Source organism: Cariama cristata, unplaced genomic scaffold, assembly GCF_000690535.1.
Source record: "Cariama cristata isolate BGI_N322 unplaced genomic scaffold, ASM69053v1 scaffold3225, whole genome shotgun sequence".
NCBI lineage: Eukaryota > Metazoa > Chordata > Aves > Cariamiformes > Cariamidae > Cariama > Cariama cristata.
Window position 1 is genome coordinate 47,250 of NW_009616799.1, and position 25,922 is coordinate 73,171.

General features: G+C 42.0%; 1 protein-coding gene across 1 annotated transcript; it reads right to left on the reverse strand.

Moving 5' to 3' along the window:
• Positions 1–25,922, reverse strand: FAM180A (family with sequence similarity 180, member A). Its single transcript, XM_009700291.1, has 3 exons — positions 25,750–25,922; positions 1,427–1,527; positions 1–417 (listed from the first exon to the last, which is right to left on the reverse strand). The coding sequence occupies exons 1-3, from the start codon at positions 25,823–25,825 to the stop codon at positions 76–78; spliced, it is 519 nt and encodes a 172-aa protein (XP_009698593.1). The 5' UTR covers positions 25,826–25,922; the 3' UTR covers positions 1–75.

Here is a 25,922-nt window from a genome sequence, read left to right on the forward strand (position 1 = left end):
AAGTGGTGGACGTGCTACATGTGTCCCTTATCAACCAGAAGAGGTGGCTGAGTTGCCGTTGCATCGAGTCTCCCATTATGAGGGCTCTTTGTTGTATGGGAACATTAGGTCATGCTTCAGGGCTTTGTAAAGATTGACGAAGGACTCAGCCCAAGCATCTTTCTGGTGCCCCTGGGACTGAGCAGCCCTGTAGGCTGTGTAGACCATGGTCAGCACTGTCCTTTCAAAGTCTTCTTTCTTGAGGACCCTTGGGTAGGAAGACAGCCTGCTACTCAGCCTGCGGATTTCTGTGATGCTTTTGGGGATAATCTCATTGCAGATGGTGTCAAACTCAGCGGCCTTCCTCAGTGAAGCGAGCTCCTCATCTTTGATGGAGATCCTCTGACCTTTGTCAATGTCAAGCTCAGCTAAAAGAAACTGGTACAAAATCAGAACACAGAAAGCTATTTATCCTCACCAAGAGACTCTAGGCAGAGTAAATGTGAATTAGCAACATGTTCTTAGGTCTTTACTTTAGGTCAAAGTGAGAAAAAACTCTCATTGCACTGGCTGGAGGAGGGGCAGACCAGAAAGGCTCTATTTGAACATTGGACTCCTGTGTTACCTACCTGAGAAAATTAGAGACAGGCTATGGGGAAAGGAGAGAGGAAAAGGAAAAAACAGGTAGTCTGTTGTCCAAAACAGACTCGGGTTGCTGCTGGTGCCACATGGGGGTTAGAGAGGTGGAGACAGCAGCACAGCTGGGAAAGGCCATTTACCTTGCCAGGGATGGCAGTGGTGGCCTAGCTCTGTGTGAGAGAGCACAGCAGTGGCTTCCCAGCCCATCTCCCCTGGTTGGACATCCAATCTCAGTTTCTCAAGGTGTGGGATAGATATATTTGACCCATGCATCTTCTTCAGGTGGACCACTTTCCCTTAGCTAACCGTATGACAGTATTCCATACTGTGCATTACATCTGCAGTTCTCCACTGCTGTGAAAGAGAGGACCTGAATCATTTTGAAGGGAAACAGTCATGCCCTTGGGATTACTTTGCAATGACTGATACTTGTTGAACAAATAGTTTGGGACTGAGACTCAGACCAAAGAATTTAAATGCATTGTGTTGTTAATATGTAACTGTTCTGGAAGAAAGTTGCTTTCAGTGGAAAACCATTTGTTCTGGTTTTCACTTTGCCTGTCAGTGAGCTAGAACTCACATTTGAGGTTCTGCAGGCAACTGCTACCTGCTTAACTGCTGAAAGACCCAAGTTTGTCATATATATGTTTGTTCCCTCCTTTCTGGTGAGCTATTACATAGTCAGCAATGGGTTTACTGCTGGGATGAGTAAAAGTGACATGAAGACAGGCAATGGATAACGCCAGTATGGACGGTAACCCCAGTCTTGGTTAGGGCTTAAGGTACCATCTACTCCCATATACTGAACCTCATAAAGCAGGACCACATCTTCCAGCGAGTTTTGTAGCACTGGGTTAAGGAAGGCAGCTGAGGACCTCTTGAATCGCTGAGCAGCTGGGAAAAGCATAGCTGGAAAATAATAATGGGAAAAGAGAGGTTCCATAAGGTGGCAAACATTGAAAAGAGGAAGCACTTTTCAATAGCAGATTCAACCAAACAACTGCCTGTTGCAAAGACTTACTGTACAGTATGATTCCTCGCTGTAAATAAAATGGGCAGCATGGACTGTTTTGACTATAATCTACTAGGGATGGAGGTTAGCCGTTTGCTCTGTACCTATACAGTGTCTAACACAGAGTAGTTTATAATCCAAGCCTGGGACTCTGAGATGCAGCCATGATCTAAAGAATAGTAATGATAACTGCAACATCAATATTCCCTGAAATACATGTTCTTCTGGCTCTGCAAGGGCAAATCAATACTGACCCTCAACAAAGCCTACTTTCTTCAAGCCATTCTCTTACTGTCACAGTTCTAAGACTCTACATTTCTCCTGGTTTCATTTGTCTAAAAGTTGATCTCTCCTTAGTTGACAGAGACAGCTCCTCCAGAGAGTAGATCACCTCATCTGTCCTGGACATATATGTCTGGATGGAGTGAGTTACCCTTTGGAGATGCCTATGTCTATTCATTGAGCCTGTTACCAGCTTAGACAGGACAGCTACATTCGATGAGGTGAATCCCAATGTATTAGGACTTCAAGACTTCACAGTGTTACAGCTAGAAACAACAAAGTCTGCTGTGATCAGATATTTACTCACCCCTGTGAACTGTACTACAGATATTGTCTCAGGAAAATGAGACAGAAACGTATGCATAGCCCCTGCACTCAGCGCCCCCGTGAGCAGAGCGTTTGTGGAATCAATGACCTGTACACTCCAGAGTATAGAAAACATCTGACGCTACATTACAGACCACCTAAATGCTTTGAGTTACTAACTAGGTTACTAACCAGGTAACTAGGTACTATTAAAAGGTATAAGTTCCATTCAGAGCAGAGGGGAAAAACTCTGTTTTGTGTAGTGTTATATGTATATGATTTAGGTGTTGATGTTTAGGTAACCACAGTTTAGATTTGTTAGATTTTTTCTAATACTCAGGAACAGGAAGATTTTTTTAAAGCTGTGCTTATGTGACTAACAATGGTACATTTCCGCATAAACCTCACTTTTCAGCTTCAACTGTTGTTTACCAATAGATAGGTTTGGAAACGAGTTAAAAAAAGGAAAACAAAACAACAACCCGCTTTTTGAAAGGCATTATGATTCCCCCCTCAAAATTTAGAGTTCTACAATGATGAGTAACATTTAATAGAACATGCAGTTTACTTTGAATTTCTGAAAAGTTTCATCCCACCCTCTCTATACCAGATTTTTTTCCATGAAATATTTTTAATAGATCAATTTTCTCTTCTTTTGCCAATGTTCTTGTGGTGGATTTTGCATGCTGCATGTAGAAAACCTGAATGTCATTTGAAGTTCTCTCTGCTGGGCATGCAAAAAAAGCTAGAACAACTGTAATTATTTTATGGAAAAGTTGTCCCTGCTCCTTGACTACATGATTCCTCAGACAATTTGCCTCTTTGGTGACACAAGCAGATCACAAATATTCAGTTCCTTCTAGATTCTGTAGCCTAAATGTAATCGGTTTCCTGGGCCGTTGCCAGCTGTTGACTTGTTAAAGTTTAACTTGTTAATGATATTTAACTTCTAATAATGCAAGAGGAAAGAAACCAAGCCCTCAGAGATTGTGTTAATTAGGACCTTTACTATCTAGCATAAGGAAAATTAATTGGGATAATACTAGGTATGAAGTAATTCATACTTGACCCAGTAAAGGGTATTTTGGCCTTGAATTAGCTAGGGAATATAGCATAGGTAAAATGGTTTGTTGACTTGCAATAAACATACTGCTGCTGGATATTACTAACTGTAAAAGCATACTGCAGGCATGGGTTTCAGGCACTTTGGTAAGATACCTACAGAGCTAGATGCTTCCTGTTGGATCCATGTGAGTTTAGATTAAAACTTGATTAAATAACCAAATAGTACTTGCAGGGTATGTGACTAAAAGCCTGAAGGAATGAATTCACCAAGTAAAAGAACAGAGATGTTGAAAAGGACTTGGTCTCTGCATTAGCCTTTCCCCAGGATGATGCCTTTACCATCTGAGTAGCTGCTCTGGCCCAGCCGAGGAGATGGTGAGTTTGGGAAAGGTCACAAGCTGCCTGCAGGTTCTGCTCTGCGAGGGTGTTTGCCTGACTGACTAGTGGCAACTGAGGCTATACCCATTTTCTGCTGCTGCTCCATCACTGATTTTCACCCCTCTTGCTCAGAGCTTTGCTGAGACACACTGGGGCTATTCTGTCTTCCACCCTTGGCAACTCAAGAATGCAACTGAACGCATGTGAAGCACTTGAAACTTCAAGCACTAATTACTGAGTAATTAGAACTTTTATTACTGGGCAATTAAAACTCTAATTACTAAGCAGCTGGCAGAAATCCAGTTCATAATGATGACAATTCATTTTTCTCTGTTTTAGATGCCCTTTCAGTGGAAACAGCCTCAGAGTACACCTACATATGCAGATGATTTACATCTCAAATATCTGAGACAGGGAAAAGGTGTCTGTGGCATCTTGCTTCAGTGCTGTCATGCTTATTTTCATCACACCGACCACTTTTAGCTTTCAGGCCAAGTGCAGATTCCCACCATGGAGCTGAGCTAGGAGTCATCAGATTCAGCCCATCACCAGTCACCCAGAAAAGCCTCAGTGAAGGACTCACACAAAAAAGAACACCATAGTATTGATTTAGGACTGACCCACTTGCTGAATCACAGGTAATACCTCAGAAAGCAGCTGGGTTTTCCTACCCAGGATAACATGGATTAGGTTAGGAGATTCAAAGAGACAAAAGCCTGAGCTGCTATATTGTGAGAAAGAACTTTGTATGTGTATCAGAAGCATGCCATCCTCTGTAGGGACTAGGCTAGCACTGACTCCCTGATCTCATTATCTTCTTCCCAAAACATATCAAACTTTGTTACAGTTCTTAGAGACTCTACTCAGAAACTGTTTCAGAGCTCATTTGTATTTGTCATGGTGATCCAATTTTCCCGGTCCACATTTTATTTCAGTCCTTCCATTTCTCTCTCTTCCTGCACAGTAGTCAAATCCTTCCACCATCACTCCCTCCACAGCCCTCTCCAGGAATTCACGAGTTCCTCTGAGATTCTGTGAGCATTTAGAGAAAGCACTCTCTAATTTTCATTACATTGACTTAAAACACGTGTAAGTTAAGCACAAAAGCTGAGACAGAGAAAGATTTGCAGCCAGTTTCTGCATTTAGTGATTGCAAATTCCACTTGAAATTGCTGACTTTACTTCTTCCTGCATTTACTTCCATCTCTGACATGTGTTAGCTAGGCAGTATCAACGAACAGCAGAGGAGTATTACTGTGATTTACCATGTCTTTACTATTTTCTTCCCCAAGGGAGTTCCCTATAAAGCTATCAAGCAATTATTTCTTAGGAAGATGCAGAGAAATGTGCATCATTTTATGGTGATGTCGCAGCCAATTTGTTTCAATGGCAGTAGCCAGGAATGTCTGAGGAGCAGAGATCCCTAATCAGTATTGACAGAGGAAGCTCAACCCAGTGATCCCTGATGTTAGTGGAGACATTCCTGTTGATTTATTGTTTTTACTTCTCTTACAAATGTGTTGAGACATCTCCAATGGAGATATGGGTGCTTCTGTCCTAAGGGCTGAATAGTCACATAACAAAAAGTTTATGATATACAAAGATGAGGTAGGAAAAACAAGGTTTTGATTATCCTTACTGAAAACATTTTCTGTTCTACATCTGTGTACTACCAGACTCATCCTCTTCCAAATCCCTTCTTTAGAGGGGCCTTAGGAGTGCTCCCTGATCTGACCTCCCTCAATACCCACTGAGCTCACAGGGCTGGAGGTGGATGGGAGCAATGTGCCTGAGCACGGCCACCCGCTCCCAGCCCACCTGCCTGACCCTGAGCGGCCTCATCCTGTGCCCTAGAATGCACCACTGCTTGTACCTGAAGACAGCAGGCAGCCAACAAGTCTAGTCTTAAGGGTGGTGAAAAGTGCCCATCAAAATGTGGTGCAGGAGTCCCTCTTTTCTGCACTGCTCTCTGCAGGAGCCCGTCCAGTCTCCTGCTGCTCTGTTGACTCAAGTCCACTTCTCCTTCAGGATTACCTGGGTTTTTAAACAAAAGCTGCAGCTGTGTTTGCCAACTTGTCGGCCTCCTCATAACTATTTAGCTTATGGCAGCTTAGATATTTCTTTATGGTCTAAATGTAACATCACATCTGACACTGACAATACTTTATTTTAAAGATGCTTTCATCTTTCTTAAGAACGGTGCCACAATTTTATGGACCTCATTAGCCACGTGATAAACATTTGTGATCCTCTCCTAAGTTTTCCATGCAGTTTCACTGGTGAGGGTACAGATGTTTAGTTTTGCTTCCCAGTTCACAGTCCTGCTCGTGATTTCCCAAATGCTGCCTGTGATGTGTTTGCTCAATTACTACAGAGCATAGTTGCAGGAGTGCTCAATTATTTGTGCATCATCAAAGCCTTTTTCTTCTCCTACAAAAAGATATGAAGCCAAGAGCATGAATCAGGCCCTGTGCAGACCACTGCTCCAAAGCATGTACAGGTCCCCAGTGCTCCAGGACATGAACACGGTTTAACTGGGGTCATGACTCAGTAGGAATTACTTGGATTGACTACAGGGACATGAAAAAAGGCTATCGCATTGCTTCAGTGGGACCCCTTTCATGAAGGACAGGAGAAGCAGTGCAACAAGAAGGACTTATGGGCCAAAACTCCTGACTCCCTGCAAGCAAAGCAGAGTTGCCTGTTGGGGTAGGCAAAGGCAGTGGCCCAGATGGAGTTGTCCTATAAGGCAAATTCAGTCAGCAGGCTGCTAGTTGTGTCCTGTCTTAGATTACTAGGGTCTGACTCTAAAGAAACTAATGAAAATAATTTCTTTGGGCATCACTGGCTTCCTGGAACCAGCCCCCTGTTTCTGGGAGTGCAAGGCAGGGAGCCATTGCACAGGCAGCAGCAGTTCCAGCAGCAGCAGTGATGGACCTACAAAGAAAAAGCAGTATCTCAAACTCCTTTATGTGTTCAGCAGCAGTTGTAACAGGGATTAACAGGGCTCTGCAAAACCATATCATCTCAGACCACCACAACCGTCTTTTTACCACAAGCTCACAACCACCCCTTAGTAGTGAGAACTGCTACAAGCTCAGCAGTACGTCCAGCTTGATCCCTCACAGAAAAGTTTTCCCTTTCCTGCTCAAAGCTTTTGAAGTCGGGACTCCTAGACCTCAATAGAAAGAAGTCAATGCATCGTAAATTATAATGACAGCATTTTCTCCCTATTTGGCTTTATCTTATTGGTAAAGCAGGGAGTAAAACTGTTTACTACAAAATAGTTGTTCAGTGCTGTGAGTGCATTTGTGTATGGAAACAAATATGCATACTGTCCTCTAAATGAAAGGAGAAGAAAATGTAAACCTTTATATTGTTCATGAAGGCATGGCAAAGTATGTAAAACATTTTTTTATAAATTCCTTGGCTATTGTTGTTTTGTTCTGTCCTATAAGAAGCCCAGAGAAACAGAGCATTTGATTTATACTCTAATGGTGTGAGTTTTTCTCTAGTCTAAACATCACATGGCTAGAAAAGCAAACAAAAAAAAAATCCGTGGCCATGTTTTTTTAATGCCAGCTACTGCAGGAGTTAAAAAAGCCATCTCCTGGGCCAGATGCACAAATAACTCTTTTAAGCTTGCTGTTAGTCAGCCTGGAGCATATTCTGGTTCCACCAGTGAGCTGGAAATTTTCCTTGTGTCATGAGGTTTTTATTTAACCTGCTTGGAAATTGCATTAAAAGGATCTTAGCACACCCAGAGGCTCCTGTCAAGAGAAGACATTTGTTAATAACCTGGTAACAGATTTTCTCACTAGTACTGACTTCTTTGAGAGATGAAGATGATTCTTCAACATGAATTCAAGCATTTGCCAAAGCAAATGAACTCAGCACTGCCCACAAAGTGATTGTATAGGCAGACACAGCAGCCACTATAATGCCATGCAAAAATCATGAGTGATCTAGGTTGGCTGAACCTATTTTTTTGCAGATACTGCTGGGCAGCTCCTAGAAGTTGTTGTTGCTTTGGATCTTAGGGCAAATGCCTGAAATGCTTACAAGAGGAGTTTCTTTAACAGTGTGTGGGAAGCATTGTTTTGAACTCGGTCTCTACATTTCTCCTCGACCATGCACTGCAGAAGAGAGGACATGACTGTCAAAGTTTGCGTACCCTTGATAAAGGCTTTTTGTTTCACTTTCCTCTTTGATCACTTTGCTTATGAGGGTTTACAATCAGACCAGAAGTATATTTTATAGGTAGAATTTTATTTCTGTCAGATGACTCTTTGGTGGGTCCTTATGCTCAGTTGCTCCATTGCTAGAGTAACAATTCACTATCCCCTATATACTGCCTCAGGCTAACTGTGAAATACATCTTTACCATCCTGCAGTCAACCAAAGTCACTAAATATTTTGCTGCCCTGAGCAACTACCTACTTTGTGCCTGCAGCAGATCTTGGTACCAAAGGCATTGCTTCCTCCAGGGTGAAGTGGTGTTGACCTATGAGAGGTGTTCGGTGGGCAGTGAAAGTAGCAACATGAATCACAAAAAGTGCAGTGTTAATAAGTGATGAACAGCTTTTATGCATAGTAATCCCATCCTTCTTTACTTGTCCCGCACTTGTCTCATTCCCATAAGGATGCGTGTTCACCATCTACAAGATGGTTATACTGCCCTGGGCCTGCAATCGCTGCCAGGGCAGAACCTAAGCTGTGGCTGCCCAGCCCTGCAATGGAGTGTGCTCAAGCATAGCTCCTCTATGCTTCCTGACTTTTTACTTTTCTATATCAAAACTGCTATATTAGAAATTAATGAACACTTTGCCCTAGCACAGGAGAAGTGGGCAACTGGGGGAAAAATAAGAATAAAATAAGAGAAACACACACAAAACCACAAAACCATAGAAAGGTAAGGAAAAAACACTGCAGTACTATAGGCTAGCTTCTGAAGCCTGTATCTGGAATTGCAGTTACTCACATAATTAGCTCCCATGACAACAAGTGCAATGCAAAGGCTTGTGCATTCCAACTTTAATACATTTAAATCTCCATTATTGGGAGATTAAATCCCAATGCCCCTTAGGAGAACACAGCAGCAAGATGGAGAAGACATTTTAATTACAAACCAACATGAACTAGCACATTTTTAAAAGCAGCTACCAAGAGAATTTTCCTTTTTTTACTTTCAGTTCCATATCCTTGCTATTTTAGTTCCTAAGACTAAAATTAATAGCGGCAATGGTCTCTCTTTATTCCTGCCTGCTGGTTAAAAATGAGAATAGATTTTTGTTTCTTCTTTAATTGTAAAAAGAATGGTTAAAAGAAAAAAGCTCCATTATGAAATTCTAAGTTTTGTCAGTAAGGATGTAGGAAGTAGATCTGCTCTACAAAAGCTGACAACAGGCAACACTGTTCTTAGAAAAAAAAAAATATCAGTTTAAAACACTTAGAATTAATAGCAGATTGTATTAAATTCCTTAGTTCATCATATAATCAGTTTTTTCAAAGTTACCTTTTACTAATTTATCTCCTTTTAAGAAACACACATATTCTGAAAACATGTCTCAGTTCCCTAAAACAGAACCCACTCCAACCTACACTTCTGTGCTTCATAAATGTCCTGAGATGTATTAGATTAGATTAATGTGCAACAGAGTTTCTATACAAAAACTAGAATGGTAATAGCCTTTCTACTACTTGGCATGAGTAAGAAAGGTAAAGGTGTATTAGAAAAGCCAAAAAAAACCCTTATGTTTACAGAAATGGATATTGCTGGAGAAGGAAATGGTGCATCTGAGCCTGTGTTTTGAGAGATGGAGGATATTTTTTTCTTTATGATTTAAGTAAAATGATTTCAAAGATATGACTAGCATTGACCGACTAAAATGGTCTCAGAATTTATTCCTCAGATGGAATTTCCATTATGCAGCATTTTCACCTGTTCCCAGCCTGGAGCAATGTATGCTTTGTTATTTATTCTTCCCTTGGTCGTAAGGAGGGAGTTCCCACCTGGAATTATTTATGCTCACAAAAAAAGATGCAGTCAGCCAAGAAAGGCCTTTAACATGCTGGAGTTGCCACAGAAGGCATGGAGAGAAAAAATGCACACAGAGAAACTGAAGGAAAGGAGAAGTAAGTGAAATATGTTGTTATCCTTCACTTTGCCACCATATTACCAGGAACTGGGGATAGGCTACGGTGAACACTATATGAGTGAAAGACAGCAATAAAAAAAGGAAATACCACACCTGTTTCCCAGGTTTAACACAGAGGCAATAAGCAATTTTGGTAACACAGGAAATTTCAGGCAGAGTTGGGAAATGAACCAGTGCTTTATATCACTGTCTTCATTGCAGGGTTACCTCTCCTTCCCTTCTGTGTTGCTCACAGTAGCCCTTATGCAAGTGGAACACACAAAGCAATCTTAATTAAACGCATTTGAAAATGTTTCTTACAAATGAACAAGTGAAAGGATATACAATGATCCAGTCTACTTCCATTTGTCCCAGGAAGGAACAGAGAAGGGTGGCAGTGAGGGAAGGAAGACATACAGCTGGGTGTTGGTGTCTCAATGCTGAGTCACAGGGAAGGACCTTAGGAGTAGTAGATGACTCTCCTGTTGAACAAGGGAGCAAGAGCAATGGAAATCAGAGCTCTGCTTCATGGGAAGAGACAGCTGCAGCAGCTCCAGGAGCTCTATGTCTGATGCTATTGCTGCTCTGAAAGGAAAGCCCTTCAAAACCAAATCTCTCTCTCCAGTTCTCTGCCTTTTCTGTATTAGCATCACAGAGCCCAAAGGGGTGGGCTTGAGCCCTGCACCACCTCCCAGGTACGTATTTACAGAGAGCTGAGACACTGAACAGAGGAGAGGCATCCAGTAGTTAAGAATGATCTCTTTACATTTTGTTACTTTCTTTTGTACTTTCTTTTTCAGTCAGGCTTCTTGGTTTCCTGGCAGGCATAGGCAACCAAGTAGCTAGGGTTTTGCTGAGGCTGACCTAATCACAGCTGCAGCTGCAAGGGGCAGTCTGGCACGCCTGCCTCCCAGTGAGGCTCTCCCTCCCTCCCTTTGTGCCGACACGGCTTTGTGTGGTGAGCCAAGCCAGGGATCCGTCTGGTCATGAATGAAGAGAAAAAACAAGCAAAAAAAAGAGGGGTGAGATTTTAGCTGTCTTCCATCACAGCTGCTACTTCAGCAGCCCTTCTACATGTGAGAAACTCCCAGTGCAAGTGTGGTCCAACTGCTCTTAGGACATTTTGTTATGATTCCAGTTCTCAGATGACATAAGGATGGATATGAGCCCTGGTTAGGAAAAGCAGAAGCCTTTCCTCATGCCTATACACCCTTAATCTAACCACCAAGCTCATGGGCTCCTTTCTGTGGATGGCCACCTCAACTAGTGTAGTCATTGCTCCTGCTAGAGGTGAGGATCGACTGCAGGACCACTAGCTGCCATACAATTATTTCCCTTCTATGCTTACATACCCCTGAACTTTTAACAGAGTAAATTCAACTGGTACAAAATTTATTCCAACACTGGATGATGAGAAAGGAATCAAAGGTCCAGTTTGAACCACAGACCTAGCAGGGAGCAGTATGAATTTTATTTCAGTATCACAAATGACAACTCAGATTCTTCAGTCCAAGTATTAACTGTTGTCATTGACTAGTTCCATAAAATGTCTATTCAGAAAGTAGGAACAATAATATATGCTTTATCTAAATAACCAATACTATGGAGATTTAGGAGCTCTTTGAAATCACCTTGTCTTTTTATCTGGGAGAATGGCAGTGTACTACATGCTAACAAGAGAATTAGCAGCTTTCCATCTCATGATGTCTTCTGGTTCAAACTGTCTGCCTCTTCAGAAAATATGCATTAATGAAACACAATGCATTGGATCTGTTGAAAGGGACACTACCTGAAATTCTGTGCAGATGGCCAAATGGAAAAAATACATGGGCATTCTGACTTTAAAGTCTACAGCCATATGATCTGCAGATTAAGAAAAATAATGAAGGTTTCTTGTTATTGCTGATTGAATTGTCCTGTGCTGAATTATCCTACGGTAACTGTCCCACTGAGATCATGGAGCTGTTAGCTGAGGTGAAGAAAAACAGAAGAAATGGTGGGGACCCTGGAATTATTCACTTAAGCCATCTGTCAAGAGTTTCAACTACCAAGTAAATTCAAGCATTTGATAGTGGATCTAGGAACTGTTATTAAACTGATAAGAAACTATTATTTTATTTGTGTATGAAGTGCTCACCCACATATATTAACACACATGTGAAACAACAAGCTGTTCCTCAAACTCACTAAGTATCAATATCGCAGCTCTAAACAGAGGAGGAATAAACATTATATTGACCATTTCTTCTCAGATTAGGAATAACCAGAGTTGTCTTTCCTTTTCCTTCCAATCACCATCTAAGTTGAAATAAATTGTTAGGAAGAGAATACATAAATCCCATCTTTCTGCTTCCTCTGCTCTGGGATTTCACTTATTCTTCAAAAATAGGGAAACCCCAGCTGCCTTTCCAGCTGTTCATTGAGCTCCAAATGTCAGTGCACCTGCTGCTGGTTTTGTTAATTACATGAATATGTCCTGAGTGGAGAAAGCATATAAATCAGCCTTGCCTAATAAACAAAAAGTGGGGTACTGGGTTCTTTTTGTGAGGAAATTAGTTATTTCTGGAGACAATGCCTTTTTGAAATGTTGTATGTTTTCTGGTAGTGATGATAAAGATGAGAAGTCTGAGAAAGTAACTCAGAGATGAAGATAGATTCAAGTATATTTCTGGACTGGACTGGTACAGCTGTTTTGCCACCTGAGTAGAACATGAAGGATGAAAACCTGAGCTGTATCCCTGGGTAAGAGGCCGGGGAACCACGTGTGTCTCGTGAAGCGGTGAGTGAGGGTTGCCGCGAGAAGGCATCTGTTCTGTCAAGTTTGCACCTGTATGAATGTCTGGGCCCCATTATGTTAATTTCTGTGTCTGCATGAAAATACTATTAAAAAAAAATAATGGAACTCAAATATAATCATCCACAAAATCTAATCAGTGGATTTCAATGCGTGCAGATGCAATGGTTGCCCAAGATAATCTTTGTGATATTGCTGGAAACATAGCAGAGAAATCTGAAGGATGAATGCAAAATGGATTATTTTTATAGTTGCATTCCCCACTCCACAAACACACATATGGGATTTCCATTTTACAAAGCTGTCATTTTTCCACTGTTCCTAGTTATTTCATGCTCTCCTAAAATCTGACTATTCCTAGATCTTTCAGGTTTCACAATCTGCTGAAATAAAGCTGAGACTGACATACAACTGGATTCACCATTAAACACAGAAAGCCCTGCCAGAACCTTGAGTATTGCAAATTGCTAAAGGCAGCTGGACACTGTGGATGAGATCCTCAGATGACCTGAGCTGGCACCACCAGCCCCATGATGCTGCTCTGTGGGCAGCTGGGTCACAGAGCGCCCTGTGCTGTGAAAGGCACTCTTAGAACTGGAGGGAAGAGAAGAAGGTTAGATTCAGGCTTACAGAAATCTTACAGCCAACAAAATAACCCAAATATCTTGTTTTCTGAGGAGTGGGATCTGAAAGGCACAAAATTCTGGCAGTTGCTTCTGAAATTGACAGAAATTCAAAGCTTAACATCTTTTGCTGCTGCAGCTTTTGCCCGTATGGATGTCGTCCTTCAATGGCCCCCAGCCCAAGAGGACCCTGCCAATTTGTCCTGTGTATTTGATTCAGTGCTGTTCTTTCTGACCATCCATTCCCTTCTCCTGGAGTCTTTTGAGCTGAACTTGTAAAATAGATTTTGGCTTACAGGAAACTAGTCTAAATGTTTAAGGAAAAAATGTTAATGACCTCATGCTCTAAACGTAGGAAGAATAAGTTTGGCGAAAGGGAGCAAGACTTGATTTCCAGTGAAAACCTCTAGCATGTTGCTAACTGAAACCAGCTGGGAGTTTATTCTTTGATTTAACTTCTCTGTGTGTGGGGACTGGTAAAGAAGACATTATTACTGTGGAGAAGCACTTTAGATAAGCTGCTGTGATACTCACGTTGTAAATTTCAACTTGTCTGTTCCTGAATTTGGGCTTTCTTCTTACTAATTCAAACACTCTGAAGCTTGCATAATGAAATGTGCTTACTTAGAGAAGTTTTTGCCAGCATGTATACACTGTGTGGGTTGTCATTATAGGCTGCTACTAAACTTTTTGGTCAATCTGACATGTGTTGTACCTAGAGAAGCACTCCTTGCAAAAACCTGGACTCCATTGTGTGGTAACTCTGCGTCACAGTTCTTCCCCAGCTTGTTAGTGATGAAGATCTCCCAGGTAAGTGTACAGAGATCATCTGGTTATGAACATGTGATTGATATTCATCTTACATCATCTTCATATGACTTCCTTTTGTCGTATTAGTGGAATTTTATTACTGGTCTTTGGCCTATAGGTAAGAGGTAATCATTGTCAGAGAATCCAGAGCACAATAATACAACAAACTAGTCATTTATAGGGGTAGATTGACATTTAGCATGGCCACAAAATAAGGCAGGGACTACTTGTCCCCCTATTTATACTTCTAAATGCTAGCCCCAGTAATCTTTAAGTTGTGTTTTGATCTCTGAGCAGTGCACAGATATTAAGGAGTGGATGCAGAATGGAAAGTAGCTTGTCATGGCAGAACTCCTCGGACACACTGGCTTAGTAGCTGCTACCCATTGCATTGGCTTACAGAGGGAGGCTGGCATGGGTGCTCTGGGTTGTTGTGAAAGGGACACTCAGAAGGTGATTTATAACTTTGTTTAAATAATGCATCTGCTACTTTGTCAACAAAAGCACCCATAAGGAAATGTACTGGGTTTTGAAAACAGATAAGTGAACCACAATATGTTCAAGTAGCTACTCCCAGCTGAATTGCAGTGAGAAGGACTAGCACTCTTTTGCACCTAAGCAGGCAGACTTTCAGGAGGTGCTGAGGTTCCGCAGCATTCATCTACAGAGATGTCAGGGGAGAGACATTTGCTGCTTTGGCAGTTTATGTCTTGTTTGGCAGTTTGAATTCAATTCATCAATTCATGAGTGAAAATCTCCTGGGGGACATCATAGATGGGTCTGAAAAGCCACCTGGACATGATACACACTTCCATCTTTGATCACGTAAATAGAAAGGAGGGGTTGGTATAGAGTGTTTAAGACATGTGATGAGTTGATTACATTTACCTCACTGACAAATTTGTGCAAGTAGAAACTGAGCTCTTTGCCTTGGTGGTGATATTTTGCTGAAGAGTCCCCATACGTTCCTTTGGAGAATATATGTGCATATGTTGTTCAGCTTTGGAGTTCACCTCAACTGGACCGTGCTGGCTGTGAGCAGCATGCACAGAGATGAGGGCTGACATAACTGGATGCATGCTGGATTGATGGTCTGCGGCACATGCAGTTAGTCATTCAGGGTTTGAAGGGCATCCAGACATTTCCAGCAAATGTCCAACAGCCTGCTCCCTAAATACAATTTCTGGCTAAAAAAGGAGTGTCTTTCTAGGGAAATACAATTTCTTATGGTATCCCTAATACTTGGCTATTTACTAGGCAGACTCCTTAAAGACAGACTTCTTCATCAGCTGGAGCCCACAGCATTTCCCCACTGTGAACATTAGAAATACAGCACCATATCGAGACAAGCCCTCAGTCTGTGCGATTGCCGGCTTGTGACTGCCTCACCTTTCTCAGACTCATTGCTAAACATCTAAATACCCCTGTCATCTCTTTGTATTTCTGGAGGATTCCCTCTATCCACAGCATGCAGCATTGCCCAAACCTCAGCCAAGTGGCTACTGCCTTCCCTCTGTGCAGCAGGTTTAGGGAGAGATGGGGCACACTGAGAGACAGGGACCTAGTATGCGAAGGCAGGAAGGTTAGATAACACAGCTAAAACCCTAAGCCTAGGCCAGAAAGCAGGTTTTGGCTGTTCTTGATGGTTGACAGAGGACACCTGGTATCTGTAGCCCATTCATCAAAATTTGGATCATCTGAGCTGAGCTCAGACACCATGCTGCCTGTTCATTTCAGCCTGGTTTCTCCCAGGCATCCTGTGTGGAAGCAGGGCCACATCATCCTCCTTCTGCTGGAGAGCCCAACACGCTGTCACACGCTGCCCTTTGCCAGTTGAGCCTAGGTGGGCCTGATGGTGTCTGATTTTTGTTGATTGTATGTGGCTCCTGTTATGGGACACCCCAGTGTGCAAAAATCTTTGGGTACTTTTCTTTCCTTGTATCTTTGTGAGGACCTGACCGAGCTTTAGATTTGTTAAATACAAGTCAAGGTAGGTCAGCCCTTTTGAGTTCTGTTTATTAAAAACTCTGATGGTAGAAAGCAACAAAACAAGCAGTAAATAAGTTTTTATCATTAGACTTACTACCTTTCAAAACTTTGTGCTAAATTGGCATGGCAATCCAGAAAACCAGAAGTTCCTGCAACTAGGACAAAGGAATGGTTTCATTTAACACATGCTATACTATATTAGGACGTCTGCAAGTAGTGTTTAACTGGAAATGGAGTTTGTTCAGCGCCAAGCCATGAACAATTGCAGTAAATAAAAGAGGCATGCCTTAAATGTCTTTTATTTTAGGAGGGGGCTTAAGACACAACCAATTACCTCAGATAGAAAATCTGCATTTAATAAATTCAATAAACAATTTCTTTGTGTTTCTTCATAGCCAGGCATAAACAAAAACATAATGACATGGCTGTGAGTCTTATGAAAACCAGGGAGGAAACTGAGAGCTTGCAGAACTTGATCCATTCCTTCAGGGACAGATACGGGAAAGAAACAGGGACTTCTGCAGCTGTGGCACTCTTACTATAACTGGTGTTAATGGGAAAGCTTGACTGGTATTAAAGGCAAAGCTTGACCAGCATTAATGGGAAATGCTGTAGCCCTGTAAAAAAAAAAAAAAAAAAAAAAAGTTTCTTGCAGCTTACGTGGAATAAAACAGGCTGTTTCCTTGGCAGTAGGGAGTCTTTTTTCATATCTGCATGGTTTAGAAAGCTCAAAGAAAGGAGGGGGGGAAAAAAAAAAGATGTGCAGAGACTTTGACATATCACTGATTCCATAGCAGTAACTTTAACTTTTATACTCTGACTGGTGGTGAATTGCCCAGATCAGTGTATCTCAATATCCTGGTGTGCTGAGAGACTGGTGGGGACCAGAAGCAAACAGGAGTCCTTCTTATGTGAGAAAAAGGCAGTGCCAGCTCCTGAGAAATGCAACCATCCCATGAGCCTAAGAAGCAGACAGATAAGATGAAGACCAGCTGTGACAGACAGACATCTTCTGAAGGGCTGGTTCAAATGGGGATGCATACCATGCTGACACAGGGGTGGATGCTACCCTAATCTTAAATTTATGTGTGCTTTAATCTTTCTCATCCATGTTTGTCATATTTTCTCTATCTCCACACTTTTCCTTTCTCTTCCTCTTTTCCTCTCTTTCATACCACTTGCTTCCATTTGCCTTTTTTCCCTCCTACTTTTTCTCTATTCCTTCCCAGCGTCTCTGCCTTTTGCCTTTGCCTCTCTTGTCTCCCTCTCTGTGGCTCAAATAAGCCCTGCCAGACTGGAAAATCTGTACTCGTTTCAAGACAGAGAAGAGATTAGAAGCATCGGCTCCATTTGGAGCATGCTACCACCTGCCAAATAGATGGACACAATGAAATCCTGATGCTCTGGCTCGCAGCAGATATCCACATCCAGTTTGGTGCAGTTTACTCTCTTCACAATTATGCAAAACCTAACCAAAGTGTTCTGCTCCTCCAGTGCCATGCCAGGGAGTGAGGGGGTCATGCAGGCATCTCAGAAGACCTTGTGCTTTTGAGTCTCCAACACAAGACTGCATTGCCCTTCCACTGTCCCATTTCCTCCCAAATAACCTTTGAGTTTTGAACAATTTATTTTTCCCTTTCTCAGTGACTTTTTTTCATCTACCCACCTGGCTCCTCCTGAGCAGAGACAGTCTCAGTGAGTTTGGAGCCTGGCTCCTGGCTGGTGACCTGTTTCCCTGTGGCTGGGGAGGAATTTCCAGAGGACGAGTGGTATGCGTGCTGATCTCAGGGGAACTGGGCAGCTGCCAAACCTAACTGGCAAACTGGGCCAGGAAAGGCCCCACATACACTTTCACCAGAGGAAAGGAATGTTTGTGGAAACTGGGAATAGTGGAGCCTGTTTAACTCTGCTCCTCTCCTCCTCACATTCTTAGTCTCAAGCCCAGCTCTGAGCTCACCCTGTCACAAGCACTGTGACAGTGAGACAAAAGGAGCTAGGATGTTGCTGCAACCTGGAATATCTCAGGGGGAATGAAAAGAGTTACTGGCTAAGGTTTAGGCACTAAGTAGGCAAGGGAGCCCCGTGACTTGTGGTGCAGACTTAGGCTAGTTTAATGTCTCTGAATGAGCAAGTATGCTGTGAGGGATATATCATAAAGCAGCCATAGCAACAGCCAAATAAAACAGGATTTTGGGGTAATGAGAGACACAGGGACAATAGAGGCATACAGGATCCCTTCCTTGTCTTTCTTTTCTTCCAGTGGGAAAGAAAACCCTATAGATTGCTGTCCCCTTGGGGACTTTTGTTTGTGTGTCTCCCCACAAGTGTTATTTGCAGTTTATCCTCAAGTTGCTTTTTTTTTTTCCTTTTTATGATGCTTTGATACATTTCCTCCTCTGCTTCCCACCATCAGCTATCCATTTAGCTGGCCTGCATCACTTTCACCCATGCCAGTGCCATTTTGCTGAAAAACACTTTAACCAACAAATAATGTGTTTGGGCTGGAAGCTTTTAACAATCAGGGTTGCTACAGGAAACCAACTTCCAGATAATGACTGAGATTGTGGCCTCACTCCTCAGAGTGGCAAAACTCCCGCTGACTACAGTGATGCTAGTTTTTACATTCCAGTGCTTTTAAAGTTAAAGCAAGGAGCAGACTGGTTTGCCCACTTCAAACCCAGACACTCACACAGTCCCCTGTTTTGCTGCAGTCAGGTCCATGTACCCAGCCAGCCTGAGTTGGGTCTACATCTTGGATGGACTCAGCTCCCTTCAGCAGAGCCACCAGGGTGCAGAGGGAGTGCATGGTTTTGCAGAGCCCTAGTTCAAGGTGGGTGCAGGCGGGCAAGCACCAGTGTTCATCTCCAGCGCCCTAGGCTGGCCCTATGGGTCCTGCCCTGCCTTGAACCTGAGCACAGACACTGCATGCAAAGTTAATTGCTCCACCACTCAGTGCTTTACATCAGCAATTTATGTCTTGCCTGTCAATGTTTGAGTAATCAGAGCCTCTGCAGCCTGATGATGTTCATTAAGACCTGCTGACTTTCCTTTCAATGACATTGTACTATTCAGTGCTTCTGACAGGATTTCTTTCTGCCTGAGAAGTCATTACGCTCCTGCTGTATTTGGCATGATCTACCCCAAGAAAAGGAGAAAAGCACTTTATCCTTCAGAAAACAGAATTAAAACAAAATCACCACTATTAACAACATATAGGACTACATGCATACAGTCATCCTGAAGAGACCTGGGGCAAGTGATTTAATTACTCCATGCCTCACAATGAAAAGAGATACTAAAGTTTCCTCTGCTTAATTACACTAAAAGTTCTTTGGAGAAGGAAAGATTATTTTTTTTTTAACTCTGTGTGTTTGCATAGTGCCAGGTACTAGTGGGGTCTCTGGGCCCAGCAGTCAAGTATAAGATAATCAGGAGGGGACTCACAGAGTGCTCTACACTCTTTGCACGTGTACATGAGTTATTTAATTCGTAACAGAGCTGTTCTGCCTATGGAAGGGATCATTAGCTTAACAGCATGCTTTAAGAGCAGTGAGACCGTTGTTAAAAGTAAGGTGAAGGGAGCCATTTCCATGTGAAAGTGTAAGGAAGGATTTGAATGGCAGAAGGTCCTTCTGAGCTGAACTTTGGTTGGGACCTGAGGACCCTCATACAAACTGATCCAGATCCCATGACAGTTCCATACCTGAGACTGAGGCAAATAGATAGGACACTACAGCATGCAGGAATCCTAAAAAAAAATGACCAAAGTGGCAGCAAACATCTTACTGACTTGCCAGTCCTCAGTACTGGAGTGGAATTGGGATCACTGAGAAGATTCTACTGGTGACACTTTCAGCTCATAGTTGTCACTTAGTCTAGAAGATATCGAAGAGAAAACAGCTTTACCTCATGTGTCTTCCTCTCGTTGCTTACCCAGATTTCCTCAAAATTGTCTAACTCCTTTCTCTTTTTAAATTTTGATTCTGTCAACCAGTTTATGACTGTACGAGCTGTAAGCTTTAGCCATTTTTTGGCGGCTTCCTGTGGTGAAAAAAGTCTCAGAATCACTTAGATCCTTCCTTGCTAATAGCATGACTGCTTTTATAGAGTACAATACCCATCTGTGATCTGAACTAAAATGTGGAAACTTCTATAATCTATCCTTCCTCTGATCTCATCACAGTTTAGCATCATTGCCCTAGAAGAGATTAGAAACTTTGATTTTTTTAAGCATCTTTGAATGTCTTTCAGTTTCAGATATCCACTGTGAATTCTGATTCAGGGATCATCCTCCAAGCAGGTTAAATTAATTAAGTCTGCCCCTAAAGGAACATTTAGGGAATCAAGACGTGCTAGAAAGGATTTTGATTACAGTTGCAGCCCTACCCTATTGGATATTTATCCTACACAGATCAAATCCATTCTGAGACTGTTATAGTCTAGCTACCTTTTGCAACACCAAGCAGCTTTCTCAGGTACTAATTAATCCCTTTTCAGCCCCTTCATCAGTCCTCTCTCTGCTCTTCCTGCAATAGTGCTTTATTTAACAGTTTCAGACTACCACCTGCGGATGATGCCCAAGGGATCTGCCACAAGGAACTGGAGGGCCTCATCTGCACCGCACAGCAAAGCAGGTATGTCAGAGCCAGAAGCAGTATGACTGTATCAGTGTGGCACTGGGTCCAACCAGGTGGTCCCAGTTGAAAGGCAGAGCTCATTCCCTTGGACACATGCCTAGCTGGGATGACAGCTAGAGTCCCTGCACTGTCTTGTGATGTGCAAGGCAGGCAGCTTGCCTTGGCCCTGGCTCCGTGATCTCTGCTCCGCTCACCATTGTGCCGTGCAGATATCCTAATTGCCTCCTTAGTTCATTAATTCTCAAATATTTTCTAGGCCTACTTGAAAACATTTTTGTTAGTTGATTTCTTCTAATTTCTTAAAGGGCAGAAAATATTCTTCTAATGCCTCCTTCCTACTACTTGCAGTGTAGGGCAATTTGGCTTTTAAGGATCTATTTTTAGGTCTATAGCATACATTTATACCATCTCTTACACAGCTCTTTGCAAAGGAATTCAGATGGTAAAAGCACAGGTATGTAAGTTGTCTTCTTCAGGTCATCCAGCTGCAAAGCTAATTCCTCTGAATTTGAATCCCAGGCTGCCCTTCAGGCAGAGCCTCCCTCTCTTTACAGGTATGGTTGTGATACTTGGTGCAGTAATAATTTGCATCAGGTAAATAAACTGCCAGACCAGGAGACTCCAGCCTTCAAACACGCATTCCCTGGAACTGGTAGACACTTATGGAATAGTCTCGGGGTAGGTCGGAAAAAACCTCTGCAGCAGATCGATCAAGCTTTTTGCAGCTCCAGTGAGGGCACTGGAATGGGTCCAACAAGTAGGGAAGTTGGGGCAGTTGAGGCAATTTTCCAAGTGATCACGTGGGAGCCACAGAAAAGGGAAATATTGCATTTTCTCCATAAGAAATATTCTTTACACAGCCAGGCCTAGACAGAGTTGGCTCTGTTTCGTAACATTTCATATCTTTCATTATTTTATGTGCGCTATATATTTTAAGAATTGGGTAACAATGGCTTTATGGAAATTAAATGAAATTAAATATATGTTGCATTTTAAAAAGTTCTTGTAGCCGGTCCAGCTGGTGTAACTTCTTTTTACCCTTGGACCAAACCTTTGGAAACCTCAGCATGCCCTAAATAAGCCAAGACCATAACATGGTATACTCAAGGCCTGCTGGGCATATATGTGTTTGACCATTTGTGTTGTAATTACATGCTGTGTTCAGGCCACATTCCCTTTGCTTCTGCTGTCCAAGCCAAAAATGTCAAATGTGTAACTGTCAGCAGTGGAATCCCAGAAGTTGCTTGAGAAGGGAGTGTCTGGCTGTAAGGGTGCAATATGAGATGGAGGGAAGAGAAGCAAATAAGGACAAAAGGTGTGGGGATGCAGTGCATGCCCTAATCTCCAAGACACGCATCCTTTGCCCACACAGCAAGACCACCAGCAACCTGCTACACAGCAAATGATCACAGAGTAGAGAACATGTTAAATACGGCTTCCTTATAAAAGGACTGGCTGGCTTTCTAGCAACAGCCAGTCTCTCTTTCTCTTCTATATGGTCCTCCCTTTGCTGGCACTGGAGGGCTGCCAGCCTGCTCCAGCTAAGCCCACAAGCAGAAGCAGCCTGCAAAAGTTGCTCATGTAGCAGCTGCTCCATCAAACTCACAAACTGTTGCCACAACACTACAGCAAGTACTAAAAGTTTGCACTGTTGTGGGGAAATCAAGGAGGATGAACCTTCTGTTCTTCCAAGTAATTCCTTCTGCAAAAAGCCTCTAAGGAGAACAAACTGTTCCCCTGGTGTTACAGAACAACTATTTGACTTTCACCAAGCAGTAGAGACTGGCTGCAAATAATGCATGTGGACCAGATAGATCTGGATGTGACTGCAATACTGCTTCTGAGGTCTGCAAGGCACAGCACAGCCATTCCCTAAAAGCGTGAAACCTCACTGGTACTAATATAGCTAGTACATCCTTCTTTCACTAATGGGTGGAAAGAGTTTTATCTTCTCATTTTGCGTCTTTCAACATCTCCTTTTCCAGCCTCCACTGAGAGGCAAACTTACCGTTGCAGCTGCTTCCCCACTGTCTAAGAAACTACAACCACAAGAAATCATACTGCATCATCACTCCCTGAGCAACCACGTAGCAAGCATGCTACTGTTCATGTGCCATTTATTTGAATAAGGAAGCCCTTACAGCAAATAAACTACAGCCATCTGAAATGAAATGTGCTAATAAGGATTGCCTTAGGGTTTCTCCTCAGGGAACAGGCAATTCTTGTCATGCACATCTGAAGCTAACTTCTGCTCTCCAATGTACTTGTACTCGTCAGAGCAGTTTGATGAAAGCAACTGGGTGGCAAGCAGTGACACTTTCTCTGGTTACCACAGGTGCATGGGATTTTCTGTTTATTTTTGTTGTCAAAGAACAAGATTTGTTCCTTGGCTTCTCCAGCAAAAACATCTCTTAAGATCTGGAATTCTTATTTGGAACCTTCAGAAATTAATATGACCTCACCTCTACCATCGCACAGACAATATCACTCAGTAGAGACTTGATATTACATTTTCTCCCTAGACAGGTGCTTCACAAAATCTGAGAGGGTAAGAGCATACAGCTAAGCCTACAAGAGGCTCAAGGAAACCTGAGATGATTAAAAGCAAATTATTTTATTACCACTCAGGTTCTCTTCTTTATTATTCATGTCCACCCTAGGGAACAAGCTTTGCCTGTGACTTCTGGACAAATATCCACAGCTGGATCTAGGCAGGCTGAGGACTGTGTGAGATTTTTAATGCAAATGGCTGAAGGAGTCCAAAAAAAAAAAAAAAAAGCGCTCAATTTTCCTACCAGAAATGCTTTTTTTTTCCATTCAATGATGCTCATAAAAGCAAAGGCAAAAGGGAGGTGGCAATCTGGAGTTCCAACTCACCAGTCAGCACAAGTATGTTCATCTTTCCTCATGTCTGATTTTGTTCTTGAGCCAAAGCTTAAATACTTGGTTACAAGGGCTGGGCATCCAAGGCTGCCCCAGTGTCCCCTAGTGAAAAAATGGTAAAAGCTAGACCTTGTTTTATCCAATATTGACTGTTTATTTCTATTGCAAACAACAACTGTTGTTAATTAAAGCAGGACCCTTTGTCCTACTGTTTTGTAAACTATCTGAACTACTAGTCAACATGGAGATGATATGCAGATCTGTCTTTGCTTTTCCATTGCAAATCTCAGATCAAGAGTTGAATAAGACTTAAATGACTAAGGCTTAGCCCAGATAAGAGTCAGTTGTCATTTGTGGAGGGAGGGAAGAGCTCTGAGTGTGCAGAAGGGTGTGTCATGCCTCGGTACTCAAATTTCCTCTTATGTTTTTAAGTGATTCAGAAATTAGGACACTGCTTTAGCCCTCTAGATACTACAGATTAGGATGGGATTTGTTGGGCTGACACATAGATAGTTTAGGGGAGTGTAGGTTCTTTGAAGTAGCTATTGTTGAAGGAGACATGCCTTTAAGACATATTTGGAGCTGAACACTCCCAGCAGCTGCAGAGAAGAAATCTGGTTTCCTCCTCAGCAGATGTCTGTATACAATATTTGTGAGAACTGAACTCCTTATCACAACAGGTAATGAATCTTCTCTTCCCTCTGAAGTCTCCAAAACCAAGCTCTAGAGCTTCCAGCTTGAAAACAACCTGCTTTCCCAAAAGATGCAATAGAGTTCTGATGTTTTCCTTTAAATATTCATGGTGATTGAAATTGGACTTTAATAGTTGCATGGATTCCTTTTAGGGTTGTGTTATTGTTGTTTAAGTAAAATAAGTGTGTTAGCAAAAGTGAAGAACATCCTTAAATTACATGGTGATTATTCCATGGAAATGAACCCCTTTCTTTTTGCTTTTTTTCCATTTCATAGGTAAGGTGACCTCATTCTTCCAAAAGGTAGGGTTTGTTTTTTTCATATATGCAAGTCTGGTTCTGAGTTCCTCACCTTTTTATGTGTCGTCCCTGGAAATACAAACTCTTATCTACAGAATTAAGGGATTTTATGATGACAATCATCGGTGTCATTACCTCTATTACACAGTAAGAGAAAAGTAAGGTACATGCAAGTATAATGACTCATCCAGTATCAACCAAGAGGCTGATGGAAAAACTGGGGAAAGAACCTGCCATTTGGAGTCCCAGGTCAATGCCCTGTCAGTGAGCCCCCGCTAACTGTAAGAAACAATTAAGCATTCATACAGCTTTAGCAAAATTGCATAGCTCTTCATTGCTTCTTTCAACCATTGCCTGCCCTACAAAATCAAACCAAACCCAAACAGCAGACGAGAAAGAAATCAGCTATAATGGGACACTGGAGATTGAGGTGGGGAGGGGGGCATCTGTATGCTTGATTTTTTAACAGACTCTGGTCCCTTTAAATATCTGTGAATTCCAATATCAGAACCAAAGAAATCTTCTGGGAGGTTTTTCCTTTCTCCACTTCCAGCAACTACCGAACCAGTGCCAAATACCGGAGGAGAGAATAAAACAAAAAAGGGAAAGGATATCACCACTAGCTTTTAAGTAATCATCTCCTATGCAATCCAATAGTCCCAAACTATTTCATATGTTACTGTCACACACTTGAATACAAATATGTCACAACTATATATTGTCATACTGGCAGCTGAAGCCTGAAGACTGATAACTTTCTCTACATCATATGTGCTAGTCTGTCGGAGTAGGGTCGTAGGCATTCCTAGGCACCTTGCACAATCCAGGCATTGTTGTGATTACTGGGTACCTGCCTGTGACTGCAAAGGCTTTTGCTTTAAGGTTTCATGACCTTTAATTTTTGTTAATGCAGGAGAAAAATGAGGAGAGAGAAAGGAAAAAGTGATAAAAGAATATAGTTTTGAGTCTTGGGATATTTTATATATCTATTTGTGTTATAATAGAATATATATATCATTTTACCTTTATGCACTTATGCATGTGTATTTTTCTATTTCTCTACATAATTATTTAGCTGACCTGTTTAATGGAGAAAAATAATTCTAAGGTTGGGAGGGACAAATTGCATATATATGTATACATATATATAATGGAACATAATTTCAGAACAAATCTACCAACTCAAAGTTTTCTCTTAAATAGTTTTCATGTTTAAATCTTACCTCTGTTCCATCTGTGGGTCACAGTGGCATGAGCACTGTAATAGAACAGCAGCAGCAGTGAAGTCTTCCAAAGCATCCTTCTCTTTAAAATATGTATGTCTAGCTGTATAGTAGCTTTTTAATTTCCTACCTCCTTTCTTTTCAGGAATAAATAAATGGCTTTTCCTCTCCCC